Genomic DNA, 22,991 nt, shown 5'->3' with positions numbered 1-22,991 from the left:
GTGAGGGAAGTGGGGGAGGTATTTAAGCCTTTGGCTGGATGGTCTTTGCCTCCTCCTGGTGGCCAGGTTCAGTATTCCCACAAGTATTGAATGCAGCTGTGGACTCTCCCTGTACAGAAGGAAAGGAAATTATCTGGTAAGCATAATTTATGATTTTTGTGAAATGGAGAGCCAATTCCTCTGCCTGTCTTTCAAAAGCAACTTCAGTGGAGCAGTTTCTCTTGAAACAATTAAACTGCTCCACTGGTATGCCACCATTAGGATTACTTGGATGGTGGCCAGGCTTCTTTAGGTGTTAATGCAACTGTAATTTAGGGGTAGCCAAAAGGACCCGAATAATAATACGTTTTTTGGGTGATAGCAGTGAATGTTCATTTTTGGGGAAGTGTAGGCAGGATTTTGGGGATTAATGGGGGTTGGCTCTTATCCCATGGGAAGAATTTGGGATAGGGCTCTCCCTGTTAAAGATTATCAAGGAGCTCTGTCTGTGGCAAGCTGGTGGCAGAGATGGATATTTAGCCCTGCCTGTAGTAAATTGACTGTCGTGAGTGGGTTAAGTTAATCCTGTGTTGTACACTAGTTATAGTGGTTGGGATTAATTAATCCTATGCCCCTGTGTCTGACAGTCTGTTGGGCACAGGTGGTATAGTGGTACACCCCTGTCTGTGACAATAAGCATTGTGTGTTTCCCAAAGAAGGGTTGTTAATTGATTTTTAATTAGAAAATTAGTATCCGCTACTTTGAATATTAAATAGTGCAGACTAAAGGCAGTTACCAAAGAGTGAAGGTCTATAGAATCACAAAAACTGGAACAAGTCCTACCTCGATATTGGTTGGACAAGAAGGAAAGAAGCAGCTGTGAATTTGACTTTTTTTTTATTTTTTTATTAAATAGTGTAGTTTTATTATACATGTAAAGATTGACCTTTTTAATCTAATGCATGGTGAAGGTATTATGTTATGTTATAGAGCACTGCAATTTTGACCCAGACAGAACATTTCTGGTATGATCAAATATTTCCATATGCTTGACAAAGATTAAGTAGTTTTCTTAAAAGGGATATGAAACAGTGCTCCATTATTAAAAATGATATGTTAAATCAAAGTAAACATAAAAAAAACAGGCTGTGCTATAAAACAAAAAAAACAGGCTGTGCTAAAAAACAAACAAAAAAAACACAAACAACTTACTAAGTGAAAATTTTGCAAGAAAACAAGTAAGTCTATGTAGCCACTACCCTCAGGTACATGAGGAAGCTGGCATGATGAAAACTTAAGTTGCATTCTGCCTTTTAGGAGCATGGGCAAGAAACTGACTTAATATGTATCTATCATTTACTAAATAGTAAGCTCTTGTTGCTCTAGAAGATTAATTACTTCAAGCTATATATGCTTTCTGTAGAGACCCCAGCCTCCTTGTGGGGAGTTGACTTCACTTAGGGGAGATTACTCAGAGGAAATACTGAAATACTCAATAAAATTAGTAACACTATGGTGTTTTTTACTTTTAAATCGCTATGTAAGTTCAATATTATTTTCTAGCATAAAAATAACTTCATGAATTTTAAAACACAAAAATTAAAATAATACTTTGAAAATGATATTGCTACAAGAACAAACACTACTACAACTAATATTAATAAAATGTATTATGTCCCTCTGTTAGTCATGTAGTGTCACTGAGTCTATTGTTTGTCCTTCTCTTAATGTTGACATAGAAAGTGACTTCTTTAAACCTTCTTGTCATTTATTTAGGTGTGCACCGGCCCTCTCAGACAACAGATATCCCTACCTTTTACTCAATCCCTCCTGGAGGAGTTGGCCAGATATCGTCTTCAATGGGATGGTAAGTGTCAAAGATGCATGTATATTCATAATCTTTATAGTCTTGCAAGTAAATATTTCACCAATAGGATCTTCCATGTGGAAATAAAAGGTTTTCTTGAAGATAAACACATTTAAACGGAGAACACTATTTATATATACTTTCAAAAGAACTAAAAAAACGAAATATACAAAGATAAAAGAACATTATTGGAAACAGATGTTGGTGTCACAGCAAAGGAAGATAAACATACCACGTTTAGATATTTCCCCATAGGGCATACAATGTCAGTTATAAACGGTGATACAGTATACAGCTATACATATATAAACTAAATTAATATTGATTACACTCAAAAGCAGAGACAAGGCAAAAGCTATGTGGATGATAAGGATTCATTCCAAAGTTTATGCAAAGCAATAATGTAAATGTAATAATTTAATAGGTAGACTTATTTGGTGATTAAAAGAGAGGGATAAATGGTTTGGCACTGTTGATACCTATGTGAAAGAGTTTCAGTTTAAAGGGACATGAAACCCAAAATTTTCCTTTAAAATTGCATGCTCTGTCTGAATTATGAAACCACTTTTTATTTTATTTCTATTATCATTTTTCTTCATTCTCTCTGTATCTTTTTGTTGAAAAGCAGGAACATATTCTTAGGAGCATTATATAGCAGCAGTTTTTCAAGAATGTTTTCCATTTGCAAGAGTATTAGATGGTAGCACTATGTGTTGCCATGTAGTTCCTCAGATGCCTACCTAGGTATCTCTTCAACACAGAATATCATGAGAAAGAAGCACATTTCATAATAGAAGTAAATTGAAAACCTTTAAAGGGACATGAAACCCAATTTTTTTCTTTCGTGATTTAGAAAGAACATGTCATTTTAAACCACTTTCTAATTTACTTCTATTATGTAATTTGCTTCATTTTCTTGATATCACTTGCTGAAAAGCATATCTAGATATGCTCAGTAGCTGCTGATTGGTTGCTGCTCATAGAGGCCTTGTGTGATTGGCTCACACACAAAGGATATCTAAAGAATTGAGCAAATTAGATAATAGAAGTAAATTGGAAAGTTGTTTAAATTGCATGCCCTATCTGAATCATGAAAGTTTAATTTTGACTAGACTGTCCCTTTAAGTCTACATGTCAAGTTAGGAGAGACCTAAAGAAGTAAAATTGTGGGCTCATTGGAGATTTCTCTGTATAATGTATTATTAGTGAATGATCAGATGCAAAATGTTGTATTTGTGGGCATGACCACCAGATATGTAACATTGAATCTGTCCACAACCCCTCCAACAGAGGTCTGAGGTGGAACAAAATAAAATGTTCTTTGAGAAGTTTATCTCTAGCAACGGAGGATTGTCAGGATTATTAGTCATTTTTTATAATTAGCTAAACACAGTTTCTGGGTGTTTGGAGAAATAGGAGTATGAATGACTGGGAAGTTTATATGGAACCATGTGAGAGATCTTGGATATCATTGAGAGAGATATTCAATATTTCAGACTTGTTGAAGTTAACTGAGAAATTAGTACTAAAACAATAGTCAGTAAATTCCTTTTGAATTATGAAGGTGGAGAGATACGGGTCACCAGCATGTCTTATGTGAATAATGCTAAATATCATTAATATCCTTATTACTTTAGATATGAGAGGCTAGGGGTTCCAAAGTAAGTACAAACAGGAGATAAAATTTGTTATGGAAAAAAAGAGTTGGAAACTACCTTATTGATCACTGCCCTAGCCATAGACTGACCTATAGGGCATATAAAGTTTTTGTATGAAATATCTAGGAAATTATATTTAAATGGATAGAAAACTCACAATTAAACTTGCATGATTCAGATAGAGCATGCCATTTTAAGACACGTTAAAATTAATTTCTATTTTCAAAAGTGCGTCGTTCTCTTGGTATCTCTTGTTGAAAAAGAATATGCACATATGCTACACTAGTGGGAGCTAGCTGGTGATTGGTGCCTGCACACATTTGTCTCTTCTGATTGGCTAACTAGATGTGTTCAGCTAGCTGCCAGCAGTGCAATGTTGTTCCTCCGGCAAAGGATAACAAGAGAACGAAGCAAATTTGATGATAGAAGTAAATTTGAAAGTTGTTTGAAATTGTATGTTCTATCCAAATCAAAAAAGAAAATTATGGGGTTTCCTGTCCCTTTTAAGAAGGGCATGCTTAAAGGGGCACTAAACATGTTGAGATTGTAATATAAAATGCTTAAAGGGACATCCTAGATGAACAAAGCAGAGGGCGCTTCATGTGCATGTAAGTTTTGAAATAAACAGTGCAGTGTAATATGCAAACAGGGTACTCACAATTTGCAAATTTATGTTACTCTGTGCTGAAAAAAAGAATACTAATAAGCCAGTGGGAAAAGGAGATTCCCCAATCTCCAAACAATATACAAAATAAAACAATAAGATCCCAATCAATGAAGAAAAGGACACTTAAACCCACAGCGCTGTGAATACAGCTTAAATTAGTAACAAAAAACAAGCTGAATAACCCCAACTGAATGATAGTAACTCGTATAATATATGACAGATGTAGAAGCAACAGTGGCACTAAAATATTTGATTGGCCCAAAAAAAAAACTATAGCTTTTAATAAAAAAAACGATTGTTTATTACATAAAATAATATAATATTAAACACAGACAGTAAAAAACATCAAATAGTTGAAACAGCAAATAAATACGCTGATCGGGCGTATTAAATGCTATATATGTGCACAGTATCCAACAATCTTTAGCAAGTAAAAATGGAAATGAAAAAAATTAAATCAATAATTAAACATAAAAACATTCGCAATCACAAATGCAGTAGAATAGGATGATCCGGTTTAAAGTCAATTGGGAATCCAAATCAGCAGCGGGTTTCCCTTGGCGTCAGGAGGAGCTGGAATGAGAATAATCCCAAATCAAAAACAGGAGAGCAACATATAATGTGTACACTTTTACTTACACTGTAATGGTTCTCTGGGGTTTGAACAAATTGACAGTGGATTCCCTGTGCGAGCCGTAGTGTTACCGAGGATGCCTCTTTGATTTCAGGATCAGTGCCAGGTAAACCAACTCGCTCTAGAGATCCAGCGAAACAAACAACGGAAGCCGGTCAAGATCAGCTGAATACCGGATAGTGGGCGGAGCAACGCGTTTCAGCCCATTCTGGGCCTTTGTCAAGCTCCGGATTAAAGAAATAGCAGGACTTTTAAACCATCAAACTTTGTTCTTATTGGTTACTTATTTCCGCAACCATACGACACCGATGTGTTACGTTCTTTATGTCCCGGCAGCTTAGCCTACAAATTGTTCACTCACAATATGCAGCAGCACTCTGTTGTGCTGTTAGGCGCGTTCTGGAAACTCTCAGTGCTCCAGCTCACTGCACAGTGGTGATCAGCTCCCTTCCAGAAGGTCAAGTAGGCAAGATTTAACGCATGTAGACCAGAGGTGTGTGTTTAAAACATTAAAATCATCATAAGAAAATAATGATACCATTATTTTCTTATGCCCGAGGAAACCGTTTTACTAGCAGAGAAATGTGTTGCATTTTATTGGGGCGCTGAATGAATGATTCAACCCTCAAATTTTAAAACAATTGTTTTATCCCTAAAACAGTTTTATATTAAAAATTCTTTTGACGTTTTAACACACGCCTCTGGTCTACATGTGTTAAATCTTGCCTACTTGACCTTCTGGAAGGGATCTGATTACCACTGTGCAGTGAGCTGGAGCAATGAGAGTCTTCAGAATGCACCTATCAGCACAACAGAGTGCTGCTGCATATTGTGAGTACCCTGTTTGCATATTACACTGCACTGTTTATTTGAAAACTTATATGCACATAAAGCGCCCTCTGCTTTGTTCATCTAGGATTTTGATTACTTTGCTGTGAAGTAAGAGAGGAGCTGCGTCTGGATTGTGCATCCCAAAAGGAGCCTAAAAGAAAGAAAAAAGGAGGAAAAAGAGTCCAAGGACTTTCCTAGTATAACAAGTATATATTACCTAGCTCTTTTCTCTCCTATTTGTATACAGGCCTTTTTTATCACACTCTTTACATTTGACATTACCTGATATTTGGTTTTAGAGTGTTTGATTTTTATTAACTTTTTTTTTAGCATTTTGTATTAGAAATATTGTGTTACTAATAGGAGTTAGTCACAGGCCTGCCACAGGTGTCACAGGGACAGGTCCCTTTGCCTCCTCCTGTTGGGTTGTCAAGATACTCCTACTTTATTTCCTCTGCTGTAATGTGCTCAGCATTTGATGGACTATCTAATGGAAACAATAATTTCTGCATCTGGTAAGCTTAGTGGATTGGGTGCTTGTCAGGTAAGTATGACTTTAGCACTCAGCCCGCAGGCTATTAGCAGGTGCATATGTAATGTTCCATCATAGCCAGGGGAAATTATGTTAGCTGACTTTTACTGACCAGACTTTATTTGGTATTATTTTCTAGGTGTAATGGAGATTGCAAAGGGACAGTAGAGACCTTTTCATATGCACACTTTCAATTTTTTACTAACTTGTTTTTTTTTTCTCCAGCTCTTCTGTATGTTTTAATCTCACTATTTGAATGTTGATTTAGTCACTGCTCGTTTTTTTTTTTCTTTTCTAAACAATTATTATTTTTCTCTCAGTCTGTGCCTTTGCTATTAAAGCGCACATTGGCTTCTTTTAAAGCAGAGTTTAGTGGGACTGCTGATGTGTGCTATCGAGGCACTCTCCTGTTTTTAGCTTTTAAAGTGAAGGTCAACTTAAAAGTACAGCCTCACGGCATTACATAGACTTATAAAAATGAGCAGGAGTTTGTCATGAATTTTTTTAAATCTATTTATTTTCTTATATTTTTACCTTTAAACTGCTCCACCGATAAGCGCCATCTTGTCTAATTGATTGACCGATAACTATCTTAAACCAACTAATCCTTGTTTCCCCCAGGCCGTGACGTTTACGCAAAGGGGCTGAACGCCCCGGGGGGAAACAAGGATTAGTTGGTTTAAGAATCGTCATCTGTCAATTAATTAGACAAGATGGCGGGCAGCTACCTGTAAGGCAGCTACCTGGTCCTCCTTACACACTTTGACAAATTTAACGTTTTTGCATCAGCGGAAGCTGTTTTTGGGAGAAAGGTTTTACAGGCTATGGTGCCCTCAGATTAGGGTCCACCTTTTGCGCGCCCGGTTTCATTTAGTGTCCTCTAAATCTTGGGTATATGTTTGCCAAAAGTAATGAATGAAGCCATGGACTCTCCTCCCCTTTAGATGGAAAACATAAATTATGCTTACCTGATAATTTTATTTCCATCGTGGGGAGGAGAGTCCACAGCTCCCGCCCGTAACTCCAGTGGGCAGACCTAAATTTAATTTATCTTCTGGCACCATTTATACCCTGATATTTCTCCTACTGTTAATTGTTTCCTCGGCAGAATGACTGGGGGATGAAAGGAGTGGGGGAGGTATTTAAGCTTTTGGCTGCGGTGTCTTTGCCTCCTCCTGGTGGTCAGGTTCTTATTTCCCAAAAGTAATGAATGAAGCCGTGGACTCTCCTCCCCACGATGGAAATAAAGTTATCAGGTAAGCATAATTTATGTTTTTTATGGACTTCAATGCTTTAAAGGGACATTGTACACTAGATTTTTCTTTGCATAAATGTTTTGTAGATGATCCATTTATATAACCTATCTGAGAGTATTTTTGTAACAATGTATAGTTCTGCTTATTTCTAATTAACATTCTGCTGATTTTCAGACTCCTAACCAATCCCCAAAGTTTTAGACGTATACTGATGTCTACAGATCAAGCTTGCTCCTGTTTGTCTAATGGGTATTTTCATATGCAGGGGAGGGGCTATGTCTGCTCATCCTGATTTCCATTTCTATTCTTACAAGGAGGACTACTATCTCTTTAGAAAGGACCTTGTGGACAGGAAATTTCTCTTGTAAGGTGTATCCAGTCCACGGATTCATCCTTTACTTGTGGGGGATATTCTCCTTCCCTACAGGAAGTGGCAAAGAGAGCACACAGCAGAGCTGTCCATATAGCTCCCCCTCTAGCTCCACCCCCCAGTCATTCTCTTTGCCCGCTCTAAGCAATCGGAAGTCTAAAGTGAATGTAGTGTTAGAATTGTAGTTTTTATTTTCTACAAGCAAAAGTTTGTTATTTTAAATGGTACCGGTTTGTACTATTTACTCTCTAGCAGAAAAGAGATGAAGATTTCTGCAGGGAGGAAGATGATTTTAGCATGTTGCAACTAAAATCCACTGCTGGAAAGAACATATTTTATAAATATGTTCTTTGCATATAAATTGCAAAGAACATATTTTAGCTACTAAAAGTATGTCGCAAGATGATTGTCAGTTAGAAGGGAATCAGGTTATGCCATCTAATTCTCCCCAAGTGTCACAACCATTAACGCCCGCACAAGCGACGCCAAGTACTTCTAGTGCGTCTAATTCTTTCACCCTGCAAGATATTGCCGCAGTTATGAATACTACCCTCACAGAGGTTTTATCTAAGCTGCCTGGGTTGCAGGGGAAGCGCAGTAGGTCTGGTGTGAGAACAAATGCTGAGCCCTCTGACGCTTTATTAGCCACAATGTTCTGAGTTGGGGGTGAGGGATTTGCTCACAATGTTCTGAGTTGGGGCTGAGGGATTTGCTGCCTGAGGGAGAGATTTTTGATTCAGGAAAGATGTTCCCTCAGACAGACTCAGATATGACGGCTAATAAATTTAAACTAGAACACCTCCGCTTATTGCTCAGGGAGGTTTTAGCGACTCTGGATGATTGTGACCCTATTGTAGTTCCAGAAAAATTGTGTAAAATGAACAGATTTCTAGAGGTTCCTGCCTACACTGATGTTTTTTCGGTCCCTAAGAGGATTTCGGAATTGTTACTAAGGATTGGGATAGACCAGGTATTCCGTTCGCTCCCCCTCCTACTTTTAAGAAAATGTTTCCCATATTTGACACCATGCGGAACTCGTGGCAGACGGTCCCTAAGGTAGAGGGATTTATTTCTAACCTGGCTAAGCGTACAACTATACCTATTGAGGACAGTTGTGCTTTCAAAGATCCTATGGATAAAAAATTAGAGGGTCTCCTAAAGAAAATATTTGTTCATCAGGGTTTTCTTCTCCAACCTATAGCGTGCATTGTTCCTGTAACTACTGCAGATGCTTTTTGGTTCGAGGCTCTGGAGGAGGCTCTTCAGGTCGAGACCCCATTAGATGATATTCTGGATAGAATTAGGGCTCTCAAGCTAGCTAATTCTTTCATTACAGATGCCGCTTTTCAACTGGCTAAATTAGCGGCAAAGAATTCAGGTTTTGCCATTTTAGCGCGTAGAGCGTTGTGGCTTAAGTCCTGGTCTGCTGATGTGTCATCAAAAGCTAAGCTTTTAGCCATCCTTTTCAAGGGTAAGACCCTATTTGGGCCTGAACTGAAAGAGATCATTTCAGACATCACTGGACGGAAAGGCCAAGCCTGTGTTTAAACCTGTTGCTCCGCCATGGAGTTTGAATTTAGTTCTTAAAGTTCTTTAAGGGGTTCCGTTTGAACCTATGCATTCCATAGATATTAAGCTTCTATCTTGGAAAGTTCTGTTTTTAGTTGCTATCTCTTCGGCTCGAAGAGTTTCTGAATTATCTGCATTGCAATGCGACTCGCCTTATCTTGTTTTCCATGCTGATAAGGTGGTTTTGCGTACCAAACCTGGATTCATTCCTAAGGTTGTTACTAATAGGAATATCAATCAGGAAATTGTTGTTCCTTCTCTGTGTCCTAATCCTTCCTCTAAGAAGGAGCGTCTGTTGCACAACTTGGACGTGGTTCGTGCTTTGAAGTTTTACTTGCAAGCAACCAAAGATTTGTAAGGCTGCGACTTGGTCTTCGCTTCATACCTTTTCCAAATTTTCCAAATTTGATACTTTTGCTTCTTCGGAGGCTATTTTTGGGAGAAAAATTTTTCAAGCAGTGGTGCCTTCTGTTTAACCATCTGTCTTGTCCCTCCCGTTCATTCGTGTCCTGTAGCTTTGGTATTGTATCCCACAAGTAAAGGATGAATCCGTGGACTCGTCGCACCGTATAGAAGAAAAGTAAATTTGTGCTTACCTGATAAATTAATTTCTTCTATGGTACGACGAGTCCACGGCCCGCCCTGTCATTTTAAGACAGATTATATTTTTTTATTTTTAACTTCAGTCACCTCTGCACCTTGTAGTTTCTCCTTTTTCTTCCTGTACCTGTTAGCAGGAGGATAATATCCCACAAGTACAGGATGAATCCGTGGACTCGTCGTACCATAGAAGAAATTAATTTATCAGGTAAGCATAAATTTACTTTTTCTTCCTCAAGACAAGACGTCTAAGGGATATAATAGATCTTCAAATTGTATTTGTTTGTTTTGTCAATCAGGGAACCAAAGATCCTTCTCCTTAAATCAGAAATAAGACTCTTCCAGACCTTCCTGAAAAGCTAATCCTTCCTGGAACAAATCTAAGCAGTCCAAAATGTCTTCCCCAACTTCTAAATCTGCATGAAGGTACCTACACCGATTACTTCTCGTAGGGGGCAGATTACGCCTTTTTTTCAGAAGGCGATTTTACCAATAAACATCTTAAAACTCTGTGCTATCTTCAAGACTATCCAGAGATGACCTGTATTCGCTTCCTGTCAATGTCACAGCGGTGACATACATCAACCATCAAGGGGGAACTCGCAGTTCTCTAGCAAGCCTTGTCTGTGCTATTTCACTAGAAAATTGCAAACGTTTCTGACATTCAAACTTTTCTTCAGGATCTGTCCGGGGATTAAACATACTTCTCCTACTTGGAATCTAAATTTGGTTCTTACAATCTTGCAAGTTTTTCCCTTTGAACCAATGCATTTTTTGGACATAAAGTATCTTTCTTGGAAAATTTTGTTTCTGTTGTTTAAGAACAAAGTTGGATTTGTTACCAAAAGTTGTCTCTTCCTGATAATATCAATGAACAGATTGTTTTACCAACTTTTTGTCTTAATCCTCAAAATTTAAAAGAAAGAATTCTTATTAATTTTGATGTAGTAAGAGCTTTTTTTTAATCTACAAGCTAAAAAAGATTTGAGACAGTTCTCTAGTCTGTTTATGCATTTGTCAGGTCCTTGTAAAGACGCATTACAGCCCACTGTACCAGATCTGTTTCTATGTCATGAGTTTTAAATAAATAAGGCTTTAAATTGTACAAATTTGCAAGGCAGCAACATGGTCATCTTTACATACCTTTACTAAATTCTACCACTTTGATGTTTCTGCTTCTTCCGAAGCGGCTTTTGGTAAAAAAAAAAAAAAGTTCTTTAGGCAGCAGTGTCTGGAAAATAGATGCCTGTTTTTTTCTCAAATTTTTTGTCCCACCCGTCATTACTTGTGGACTCCACAGCTTAGGTATAAGTAATGGATTGTGAACTCTCAGGACCTTATAAAAGAAAACAAAATGTATGCTTACCTGATAAATTAATTTCTTTCATGGTGGTGAGAGTCCATGAGCCCCTTCCTATTTAAAAATAAAGTTTTGGGGGGGTTTTGGAGACAGTTCCATATTTGCACCTCTAATTTCCCTGCTTTATACTTTCCTACCTTTTGTGTTCTATATTTCTAATTGCTTGGCTATACATACATACCAGTGAGGGGGGTGGGATGAAGTGCTTTTAAAAGTTTGGTAAATCTTTGCCTCCTCCTAGTGACCAGGAATTGAATGTGTAATGTAATAACATTGTAGCACCCATATCTAAATTAGGTTATGTCAAAGTAGCTTGTACAGTCTGGGAGTTATGGTATGGTAAGTGATGGTAAATCCTAGCGTTTGTGAAACTCTAGTATTTACCATTGGAGCAAATAAATGGGACTTTCAGTCTTTAAGTATGAAATACTTCATGCTGAAAGTTCCTTTATTTGTTTGAGGCATTCACCACACTGAGCGCCTCAGGCAGCCCACGGCAGACCGCTTTTATGCTGAGAGGTGAGGTTTCCACCTCTTCGCAAATAGCTGTGCGACCCAGCTGTTGACAAGCCGGATAGTCTGCACAGCTGTTGGCTAAGAGGTGGAAACGTCACCTCTCAGCAAAATACCGTTCTGCCTTGGACTGCCTGAGCACCATGGAAGGACAAAATTTGTTGATCTAACCCCTGACCCTGACGCCCTATATACAGGTTTAGTTGTTCTAGGCTAAAGTACATCCTCAGACCTTCCAACAGTCCATATTTGAGAAGGACAGTTCCTGAGCTATGTCCCTATTTGCAAAATTTCCCTTAGCCCTAACCACAGAGCACCCAGACACACCCACAAACCACTAGACACACCTACTGAACACGTAGACATACCCACAAACCACTAGACACACCTACTGACTACCTAGACACACCCACAAACCACTAGACACACCTACTCACTACCTAGACACACCCACAATCCCACCCCTCCCAACACAGCTTCGCAAACAAATCTGTGATGGGCCCCATTAACCTCCTTAGGTCCCTTATACCCAGACAGAAATGTATTCTTTTCTAAATCATGATTTGTACAAGTGATAGATCACAGCAATTCAGCATTTCTAGATTCTGAGAAATTAGTAGGAAGCAGTTTCCCTCTGAATAAAAAAAACAAAGAGTACATTACCTTTACATAAATAGATTATATTTCAGATTGACACTTCAAAATTATCTTTTGATTGACTTAGCACACAATTATTTCTTGCATGTTTATTTTGGCATCACCGATGTTAAGCACCAAACAAATGTACTTTTAGACATCCCTTCCGACCAATCAAGGTTTAATTTGCAATTGCAATAATTAGCATGTCAGATTTATTTTGTACAAAGTCCTGGGAGCCTTAATCCTTTTTGTATTGTAATATTTTGGCCCATTGAGGAACAAATGTCATTGTTGGATTAATGTTTGTTTCTTTCCTGCTTCGAGGTTGGAATGTTGAACTTCAAAGGCTACTCAGGGTTCTTGCTGTACTGTAACGCTTGGCAATTTGTGGTTGTGATTACAAGAGACGCTATTAACTTTTAAGTTATGTGGCGTTACTGTCTGACAGGTTGTAAACAAAAGGTCAGCGCATAGCCAGTTTTCTTTAGAGATTTATCACATACAGCATCCTGAGATAAACCTTATTTGTTGTTTAATATTGTACCATACTGTTTCACAGTCACTGCTTTTTATATTAATTGTATTAATAAACTACCCAGCATATCTCATATTAAGAAACCACTAATAACTGCTGATTGTTCTGTTACCGTCTTTATCCCAGTTATTTTAGTTTTATGTCTTTTTTTTAAAGGGACAGTGTACTGTAAAATGGTTTTTCTCGTAATGTGTTTACAATGACTTGTTATGCCAGCAGAGTGCGGCATGTATGGGAAAACTCCTTTAAGTTTAATTTTGCAAATTAAATAGCTGTCTCTGGTTATTGAAACCGCAACCCAATGAAATGGGCTGAGCTTTAAACAAAATCCTGCTCATCATATAAACAGGCCAACTCTTAGAGACAACAATGAAAAAATAACATTTTATTATCTCTCAGTACCACCACCAATAATTCTAGTTTACATAGCTTTTCTATAACCAATATTTGTGTTAAAATATTCAGTATAGGTAAGTATATAACAGGCAAAAACAGATGTTTCAAATGACGAAATAAAGGTAAAGGAGCTATGTGTAAATAATGCAATACAATCCAGCAGCTAAAATGGATCAATGGTTAAAGGGGAGGGAAAAAAATCACAATACTCGGTCCCTTTAACTATATCCTAGTGTGTTTTAATCTGCTTTATAGGCTTTATTCACTTGCCCCTTTGCAATGTGTTTTCAGTTCTCAGCAATCAAGTGAAAAACAGCTGTGTATCTGTGTAGCAATTCTCTGAGACACCTCTGTTCCATTTACAATTGCCCAGCAATTGCACATGCAGGAACTGTTACCACTTTCACTTTGCAGTACTGCTCCACTTTACTGTTCTCTTATAACACAGCTTTGTTCTGGCTGCACTGTGTAAGTTTTCCTTAAAAAAGTGCATCCAGAGCAAAGGGCTGTTTGAGGAAAACAGTCAAATATGGAGCAGCGCTGCAAAGCAGCAGTGACTGGCTCTCAGGGATTTATTCAACCCCGCTCCCTTGCCTTTCCCAGTCTGCAAACCTGTGACTTCTGAATGTAAAATGTTCTTGTGAGCACCATTGTGATGTTAGTCTAAGAGAAAAGGAAAACAAATTTGAGACATTATCAATTTTTTTGTCTGCAGCTAATTTGCAAAGCAATTTTCAACTGCTGCACTTTATTATAAAAGTTTAAAAATTGCTTTACTCTCCAGTTAATCAACACATTGCAATTGAGCTGGTGCTTAAAGTGATGGTCAAGTATGACTAACTACATCTTGCGATCCTAATGTAACTAGCAAAATAATGTGACTTTCATTCATCATTTCGCCATATTCATTCTAGTTTGTGCGCTATCTTATATTATTTTCCTACCTTACTAATATCCATCCTCCTCCCGTCGATTGTCCGCCATTGTTTTTTCTGCCGTCACGTGTTTTTATTATCCAATTACAGTACAGGCCACTCGGGGAATCAGCTCTAAGTAAAAACACCCTTATTCAATTCTGCGCATGCCCTAGCTCCGTAATCGCATCCTAATCTCTGTCTCACCACGGTTACGGAGCTAGGGCATGCGCAGAATTGAATAAGGGTATTTTTACTTAGAGCTGATTCCCCGAGTGGCCTGTACTGTAATTGGATAATAAAAACACGTGACGGCAGAAAAAACAATGGCGGACAATCGACGGGAGGAGGATGGATATTAGTAAGGTAGGAAAATAATATAAGATAGCGCACAAACTAGAATGAATATGGCGAAATGATGAATGAAAGTCACATTATTTTGCTAGTTACATTAGGATCGCAAGATGTAGTTAGTCATACTTGACCATCACTTTAAGTGTAACCACCTCATTTAAAATGGAATTTTATTTTAAAATGACCTGCTGAATTTTTTCACAAAAAAAAAAAATGTCATCGCAGAAAGTGAAGAAAAGTTCTGGTTCTGGGCATGTGACAAACTATTCAATATCTGATACCACCAGGTGATGTACAGAATCCCAGACTCCTATGTTAATTATCCTTGTTCATTAACTTTTAATTTTTTTATTTAGACCCTCGTTTTCCTTTTTTATATTGCACCCTAATATTTCTGTTGTCTTCATGTTCACTTTTTCAGCAGCATTCTCATTATTATTATTATTATACTTTATTTATGAAGCGCCAACATATTCCGCAGCGCTGTCCATGGATACAATTCATTTAAATAAAACAATACAAGACTTGTAAGAGACAGGACAAAATTTGCAAACACATACAGGAGGGATTGAGGGCAATATTCCCGTGGGAACTTACAACCTAGAAGGGTAGGAGGTTGAGAAACAGGAGGTGAGGACTGCAAGATTTGGAAAGATGTTCTCATTCTGTTGGAACTCTGGGAACAGGATTTAAGATTCTCAGGCATCTTTCAGGTGCTTTGTTCTCAAAGCTACTAGTTTGTAGCTCTCTGTATTTTCTGTATTATTACTACCTCTGTGTCCTCCTGGTCATTATTTACAAAAAAGATTATATGGGCAATTGCTTTCTTAAGTCCATTTAAGGTGTCTAATATTACAAATTTTATATCCAAAAAGAAAGGGAATTTACCTTATTAAAGGGACAGTCAAGTCCAAAAATAAACTTTCATGATTTAAATAGGGAATGTAATTTTAAACAACCTCCCAATTTACTTTTATCACCAATTTTGCTTTGTTCTCTTGGTATTCATAGTTAAAAACTAAATTTAGGATGTTCATATGCTAATTTCTTAGACCTTGAAGACTGCCTCTAATCTGAATGCATTTTGACCACTAGAGGGCATTAGTTCATGTTTCATATAGATAACATTGAGCTCATGCATGTGAAGTGACCTAGGAGTGAGCACTGATTGGATAAAATGCAAGTCTGTGTTAGTTATGCAAAACTGGGGAATGGATAATAAAGGGATTATCTTTCTTTTTAAACAACACAAATTCTGGTGTTGACTGTTCCTTTAATTTCCTTCAAAATTATTCCTTTATTTAACCAATTTATAAACCATATAAGAACAATATGTCGCTATCTGGTTGAGGTGGTCTCATATCCTTCCACCCTACCTATATTACGTGACCAGACTGCCAACAAAAAATAGTTTAAAACACCATAAGGCTTTGCAATGCAAGTATGTAATATCAGCAAACAGTACCGGTTGCAAACATCACAACATCCACTAAAGGGTGCAGGGAGGGGAATTCCTCATCACAGCAGATTCATTTAAGTGCTCACAGGCAGCCTTCTACCTGCAAGCGTCCAGGGCAGAGCCCCATCAGCTGATTTCTAACTATAAATCCCTAGACTTTATCATTCAACTACCGGTATAATTCTTATCATCGACTTATAACAGCTTCATAACATATTACACAAAAAATCCAAGCAGTTAATTAGTAACAGTTATTTCAGACATTCATTAAAGGGACATGAAACCCTCATTTTTTTCTTTCATGATTAAGGTAGAACATACCATTTTAAACAACTTTCCAGTTTACTTCTATTAGCAAATTTGTTTAATTCTCTTGGTATCATTTGTTGAAGGAGCAGCAAAGCACTACTGGTTTCTAACTGAACACATGGGTGAGCCAATGATAGTCGGTGTGTGTGTATGTATGTGTGTGTATATATATATATATAGTGACATTGTCAGGGTAAGCAGAGGAAAGTAGATATTCTGACATATTTTTTGACACCTAAAATTAAATAAATCTATATTGATAAAACTGTTCACCAATCCACTTTTGAGGATTATTTTTAATTGGGTCAAAAATGTATTCGATCTCCTTGTAAGACAACCTAATCTCCCGGTAAAGTCGAATTGTGTTTCACTATCCATCAAAAAGTTTAATTTCTTTTATTCTGTAAAGTGGATCATGTGATAGAAATATTTGCAGGACTCTTATTTGCTTTTGCATAAATATATTGTCCGCAGCGTTGTGAATTCACTGTAATAGGTTTCTGCACTTTTAAAAATGTCTGGTCTTGCTCAGAGGATATTGTTTTACACTTAGTGTACTGTAAACATTTTTTTCCCTTTTTAATGTGTTCTCAATGATGCAGTTTACCTGCTGAAGTGTATTAAAGGGACACTCAAGTCAAACTTTCATGATTCAGATAAATCATGCAGTTTTAAACAACTATCCAATTTCTTCCATTAACAAAATGGGTCTTTTTAGATTTACACTGTTTGAGTCACCAGCTAATACTGAGCATGTGCAAGAATTCACAGAAAATATGTGCATGCAATTGTGATTGGCTGATGTCTGTCACATGATGCAGTAGGAGTGTGAATAGACATAACTGAAAATTGTCAGAAAAAAATGTACTACTTATTTGAAGTTCAGACTAATTGCTATTGCATTGTCTTGTTATCAGGCATTTGTTGATTACGCAACTCTACTGTATTTATTGTTCCTTTAAATTGTTTACAAGTTCATGTAAAGTTTTCTCTTGTTAAGTGTATTCAGTCCACGGGTCATCCATTACTTATGGGATATATTCCCTTCCCAACAGGAAGTTGCAAGAGGATCACCCAAGCAGAGCTGCTATAAAGCTCCTCCCCTCACATGTCATACCCAGTCATTCTCTTGCAACTCAACTAGATAGGTTGTTGTGAGAGGTCTGTGGTGTTTTTTATACTTAGTTTATTTCTTCAATCAAAAGTTTATTTTAAATGGCACCGGAGTGTGCTGTTTGTTCTCAGGCAGTATTTGGAAGAAGAATCTGCCTGCGTTTTTCTATGATCTTAGCAGAAGTAACTAAGATCCACTGGCTGTTCTCGCACATTCTGAGGAGTGGGGTAACTTTCAGAAAGGGAATAGCGTGTGGGGAATCCTGCAAACAAGGTATGTGCAGTAAATTATTTTTCTAAGGAATGGAATTGACTAAGAAAATTCTGCTGATACCGATGTAATGTAAGTACAGCCTTAAATGCAGTAGCGACTGGTATCGGGCTGATGAATGTATGTACAATAAGTAATTTTCTAAGGAATGGAATTTGACTAAGAAAATACTGTTAATACTGAAGTAATGTATGAGCCTTAACTGCAGTAGAAGCGACTGGTAGCAGGCTTATTAATAACACTACCTAACTTTTAAGGTGCATGTTTAAAACGTTTACTGGCATGTTATTCGTTTTTTTCTGAGGTACTTTGGTGATAAATCTTTTGGGGCTTAATTTTCCACATGGCTGTCGTTTATTTCTACATAGAAACGGTTAACTGAGGTTTCCCACTGTTGTAATATGAGTGGGAGGGGCCTATTTTAGCGCTTTTTTGCGCAGTAAAAATTCAGTTTTAGTCTTCCTGCTTCTTCCTCCTTGATCCAGGACGTCTCTAGAGAGCTCAGGGGTCTTCAAAAATCATTTTGAGGGAGGTAATCAGTCACAGCAGACCTGTGACAGTGTGTTTGACTGTGATAAAAACGTTAATTGTTAAATTGATTATCCGTTTTTGGGTATTAAGGGGTTAATCATCCATTTGCTAGTGGGTGCAATGCTTTGCTAACTTAATACATTTACTGTGAAAATTTGGTTGCTATAACTGATTTGGTTCATTGTTATTTCAACTGTGACAGTTTTTTTGTGCTTCTTAAAGGCGCAGTAGCGGTTTTTTTTTTATATTGCTTGTAAATTTATTTGAAAGGATTTTCCAAGCTTGCTAGTCTCATTGCGAGTCTGTTTAAACATGTCTGACACAGATGGATCTGTTTGTTCACTATGTTTGAAGGCCAATGTGGAGCCCCACAAAAATATGTGTACTAAATGTATTGATGCCACTTTGAATAAAAGTCAATTTATATCTGTAAAGAAATTATCACCAGACAACGAGGGGGAAGTTATGCCGACTAACTCTCCTCACGTGTCAGTACCTTCCCCTCCCGCTCAGGAGGCGCGTGATATTGTGGCGCCAAGTACATCAGAGAGGCCCATACAAATCACTTTGCAAGACATGGCTGCTGTTATGACAGAGGTATTATCTAAATTGCCTGAATTAAGAGGCAAGCGCGATAGCTCTGGGTTAAGGACAGAGTGCGCTGATGATGTGAGAGCCATGTCTGATGCTGCGTCACAATTTGCAGAACATGAGGACGGAGAGCTTCATTCTGTGGGTGACGGATCTGATCCAGGGAGACCGGATTCAGAGATTTCTAATTTTAAATTTAAGCTTGAGAACCTCTGTGTATTGCTAGGGGAGGTATTAGCGGCTCTGAATGATTGTAACACGGTTGCAATTCCAGAGAAAATATGTAGGTTGGATAGATACTTTGCGGTACCGGTGTGTACTGACGTTTTTCCTATACCTAAAAGGCTTACAGAAATTATTAGCAAGGAGTGGGATAGACCCGGTGTGCCCTTTTCCCCCCCCTCCGATATTTAGAATTTTTTTTCCAATAGACGCCACCACACGAGACTTATGGCAGACGGTCCCTAAGGTGGAGGGAGCAGTTTCTACTTTAGCTAAACGTACCACTATCCCGGTGGAGGATAGTTGTGCTTTTTCGGATCCAATGGATAAAAAATTAGAGGGTTACCTTAAGAAAATGTTTGTTCAACAAGGTTTTATCTTACAGCCCCTTGCATGCATTGCGCCTGTCACTGCTGCTGCGGCATTCTGGTTTGAGTCTCTGGAAGAGGCCATTCGCACAGCTCCATTGGATGAGATTATGGCCAAGCTTAAAGCACTTAAGCTAGCTAATGCATTTGTTTCTGATGCCGTTGTACATTTAACCAAACTAACGGCTAAGAACTCCGGATTCGCCATCCAGGCGTGCAGAGCGCTATGGCTTAATTCCTGGTCAGCTGACGTGACTTCTAAATCTAAATTACTTAATATTCCTTTCAAGGGGCAGACCTTATTCGGGCCCGGCTTGAAAGAAATTATTGCTGACATTACTGGAGGTAAGGGTCATACTCTTCCTCAGGACAGGGCCAAATCAAAGGCCAAACAGTCTAATTTTCGTGCCTTTCGTAACTTCAAGGCAGGAGCAGCATCAACTTCCTCCGCTCCAAAACAGGAAGGACCTGTTGCTCTTTACAGACAGGGCTGGAAAGCTAACCAGCCCTGGAACAAGGGCAAGCAGGCCATTCAGACAAGGTAGTTCTGCGTACTAAACCTGGGTTTTTACCTAAGGTAGTTTCTAACAGGAATATCAATCAGGAGATTGTTGTTCCATCATTATGTCCTAATCCTTCTTCAAAGAAGGAACGACTTTTGCATAATCTGGACGTAGTCCGTGCCCTGAAGTTCTATTTACAGGCAACTAAAGATTTTCGTCAAACTTCTTCCCTGTTTGTCGTGTACTCTGGTCAGAGGAGAGGTCAAAAAGCTTCGGCAACCTCTCTCTCCTTTTGGCTTCGTAGCATAATACGTTTAGCCTATGAGACTGCTGGACAGCAGCCTCCTGAAAGGATTACAGCTCATTCCACTAGAGCTGTGGCTTCCACCTGGGCCTTTAAGAATGAGGCCTCTGTTGAACAGATTTGCAAGGCTGCAACTTGGTCTTCGCTTCACACTTTTTCAAAATTTTACAAATTTGACACTTTTTCTTCTTCGGAGGCTGTTTTTGGGAGAAAGGTTCTTCAGGCAGTGGTTCCTTCCGTTTAAGTTCCTGCCTTGTCCCTCCCATTATCCGTGTACTTTGGCTTTGGTATTGGTATCCCATAAGTAATGGATGACCCGTGGACTGACTACACTTAACAAGAGAAAACATAATTTATGCTTACCTGATAAATTTATTTCTCTTGTAGTGTATTCAGTCCACGGCCCGCCCTGTCTTTTAAGGCAGATCTAAATTTTAATTAAAACTCCAGTCACCACTGCACCCTATGGTTTCTCCTTTCTTGTCTTGTTTCGGTCGAATGACTGGATATGACATGTGAGGGGAGGAGCTATATAGCAGCTCTGCTTGGGTGATCCTCTTGCAACTTCCTGTTGGGAAGGGAATATATCCCATAAGTAATGGATGACCCGTGGACTGAATACACTACAAGAGAAATAAATTTATCAGGTAAGCATAAATTATGTTATTTTGTCATTTGAAGCTACTTTTGTCTGTTTTATCCCCATCTGCACTAAAAATCTCAGTACTGTCGTAATGGCTTTAGAAAGGCTACAGGAAAAATCACACAGCTAGTGGGGAGTGGGAGAGAGAGGTACTAACATTTCCATTTGTTCTGTACTGACAGAGATAAGATATAGGTTAGCGCTGCGGAATCTGTTGGCGCTCTACAAATAACCGATAATAATAGGTTGTTGTGTATAGAGAGAAAGATCAGATAAGGAAATCTGCTCTTGGCAAGCACAGCTCACCTTAATTCATTGTGGTTTTAACAAGAAAAAACATCTATTTCATATATAAAAATAAACCAAAAGAATTAACGTTCCATACATTTTATATTCTGCAGTTAGTATAACAAGTTAATGGAATCGCGTTAATGAGAAAATCATTTTGCAGTAGGCTGTCCCATTAATTGTAATTTAATCTTAATGTCATGCAACAAACAATGGGCTAGATTACGAGTTTGCGTTATGAGGGGTGCGGTGCTAACTTGCACGTTATTGTCACTGCTCACTTCCCTACAGCGCTGGTATTACAGGTTTTTAAAAACCCGGCGTTAATAGGCAAGAAGTGAGCGTAGAGCAAGATTGAGCTCCATACCGCACTCCAATACCAGTACTGCTGAAAGCTGCGGTGAGCTGGTTTTACGTGCTCGTGCACGATTTCCCCATAGACATCAATGGGGAGAGCCGGCTGACAAAAAGTCTAACACCTGCAAAAAAGCAGCGTAAAGCTCCATAACGCAGCCTCATTGATTCCTATGGGGAAACTAAATTTATGTTTACACCTAACACCCTAACATGAACCCCGAGTCTAAACACCCCTAATCTTACACTTATTAACCCCTAATCTGCCGCCCCCGACATCGTCGGCACCTACATTATACTTATTAACCCCTAATCTGCTGCTCCGGACATCGCCGCCACTAGAATAAACATATTAACCCCTAAACCGCCGCACTCTCGCCTCGCAAACACTAGTTAAATATTATTAACCCCTAATCTGCCGCCCCTAACATCGCCGCCACCTACCTACATTTATTTACTCCTAATCTGCCGCCCCCAACGTCGCCGCCACTATACTAAATTTATTAACCCCCTAAACCTATGTCTAACCCTAACACCCCCTATTTTAAATATAATTAAAATAAATCTAAATAAAACCTACTATTAATAACTAAATAATTCCTATTTAAAACTAAATACTTACCTGTAAAATAAACCCTAAGCTAGCTACAATATAACTAATAGTTACATTGTATCTAGCTTATGTTTTATTTTTATTTCACAGGCAAGTTTGTATTTATTTTAAGTAGGTAGAATAGTTACTAAATAGTTATTAACTATTTACTAATTACCTAGCTAAAATAAATACAAATTTACCTGTAAAATAAAACCTAACCTGTCTTACAATAAAACCTAACCTTACACTACAATTAAATACATTACCTAAATTAAATACATTTACCTAAATTACAAAAAAAACAACCCACTAAATTACACAAAATAAAAAAAGAAATTATCACATATTTAAACTAATTACACCTAATCTAATAGCCCTATCAAAATAAAAAAGCCCCCCCAAAATAAAAAAAAACCCTAGCCTAAACTAAACTACCAATAGCCCTTAAAAGGGCCTTTTGCGGGGCATTGCCCCAAAGAAATCAGCTCTTTTACCCCCCCCCAACAGTAAAACCCACCGCCCACACAACCAACCCCCCAAATAAAAACCTAATCTAAAAAAACCTAAGCTCCCCATTGCCCTGAAAAGGGCATTTGGATGGGCATTGCCCTTAAAATGGCATTTAGCTCTTTTTCAATTGCCCAAACCCCTAATCTAAAAATAAAACCCACCCAATAAATCCTTGATAAAACCTTACACTAACCCCTGAAGATCCACTTACAGTTTTGAAGACCGGACATCCATCCTCAACGAAGCCGGGAGAAG

At 38.1% G+C, this 22,991-nt stretch overlaps 1 protein-coding gene across 2 annotated transcripts in view; it reads left to right on the top strand.

Annotated features, from left to right (window-relative positions):
- TCF7 (transcription factor 7) overlaps nt 1-22,991 on the top strand; it is a 364,588-nt gene that overhangs the window by 256,769 nt on the left and 84,828 nt on the right. For both annotated transcript variants that reach the window (XM_053717219.1, XM_053717218.1), the window contains exon 5: nt 1,757-1,847. In XM_053717219.1, coding sequence (XP_053573194.1) covers nt 1,757-1,847 — 91 coding nt within the window. The remainder of the gene's footprint in view (nt 1-1,756; nt 1,848-22,991) is intronic.

The sequence above is a fragment of the Bombina bombina genome, chromosome 6, assembly GCF_027579735.1.
Source record: "Bombina bombina isolate aBomBom1 chromosome 6, aBomBom1.pri, whole genome shotgun sequence".
NCBI lineage: Eukaryota > Metazoa > Chordata > Amphibia > Anura > Bombinatoridae > Bombina > Bombina bombina.
Note: the sequence above shows the minus strand (reverse complement) of the source record. Positions and strands in the feature narration are given on the sequence as shown.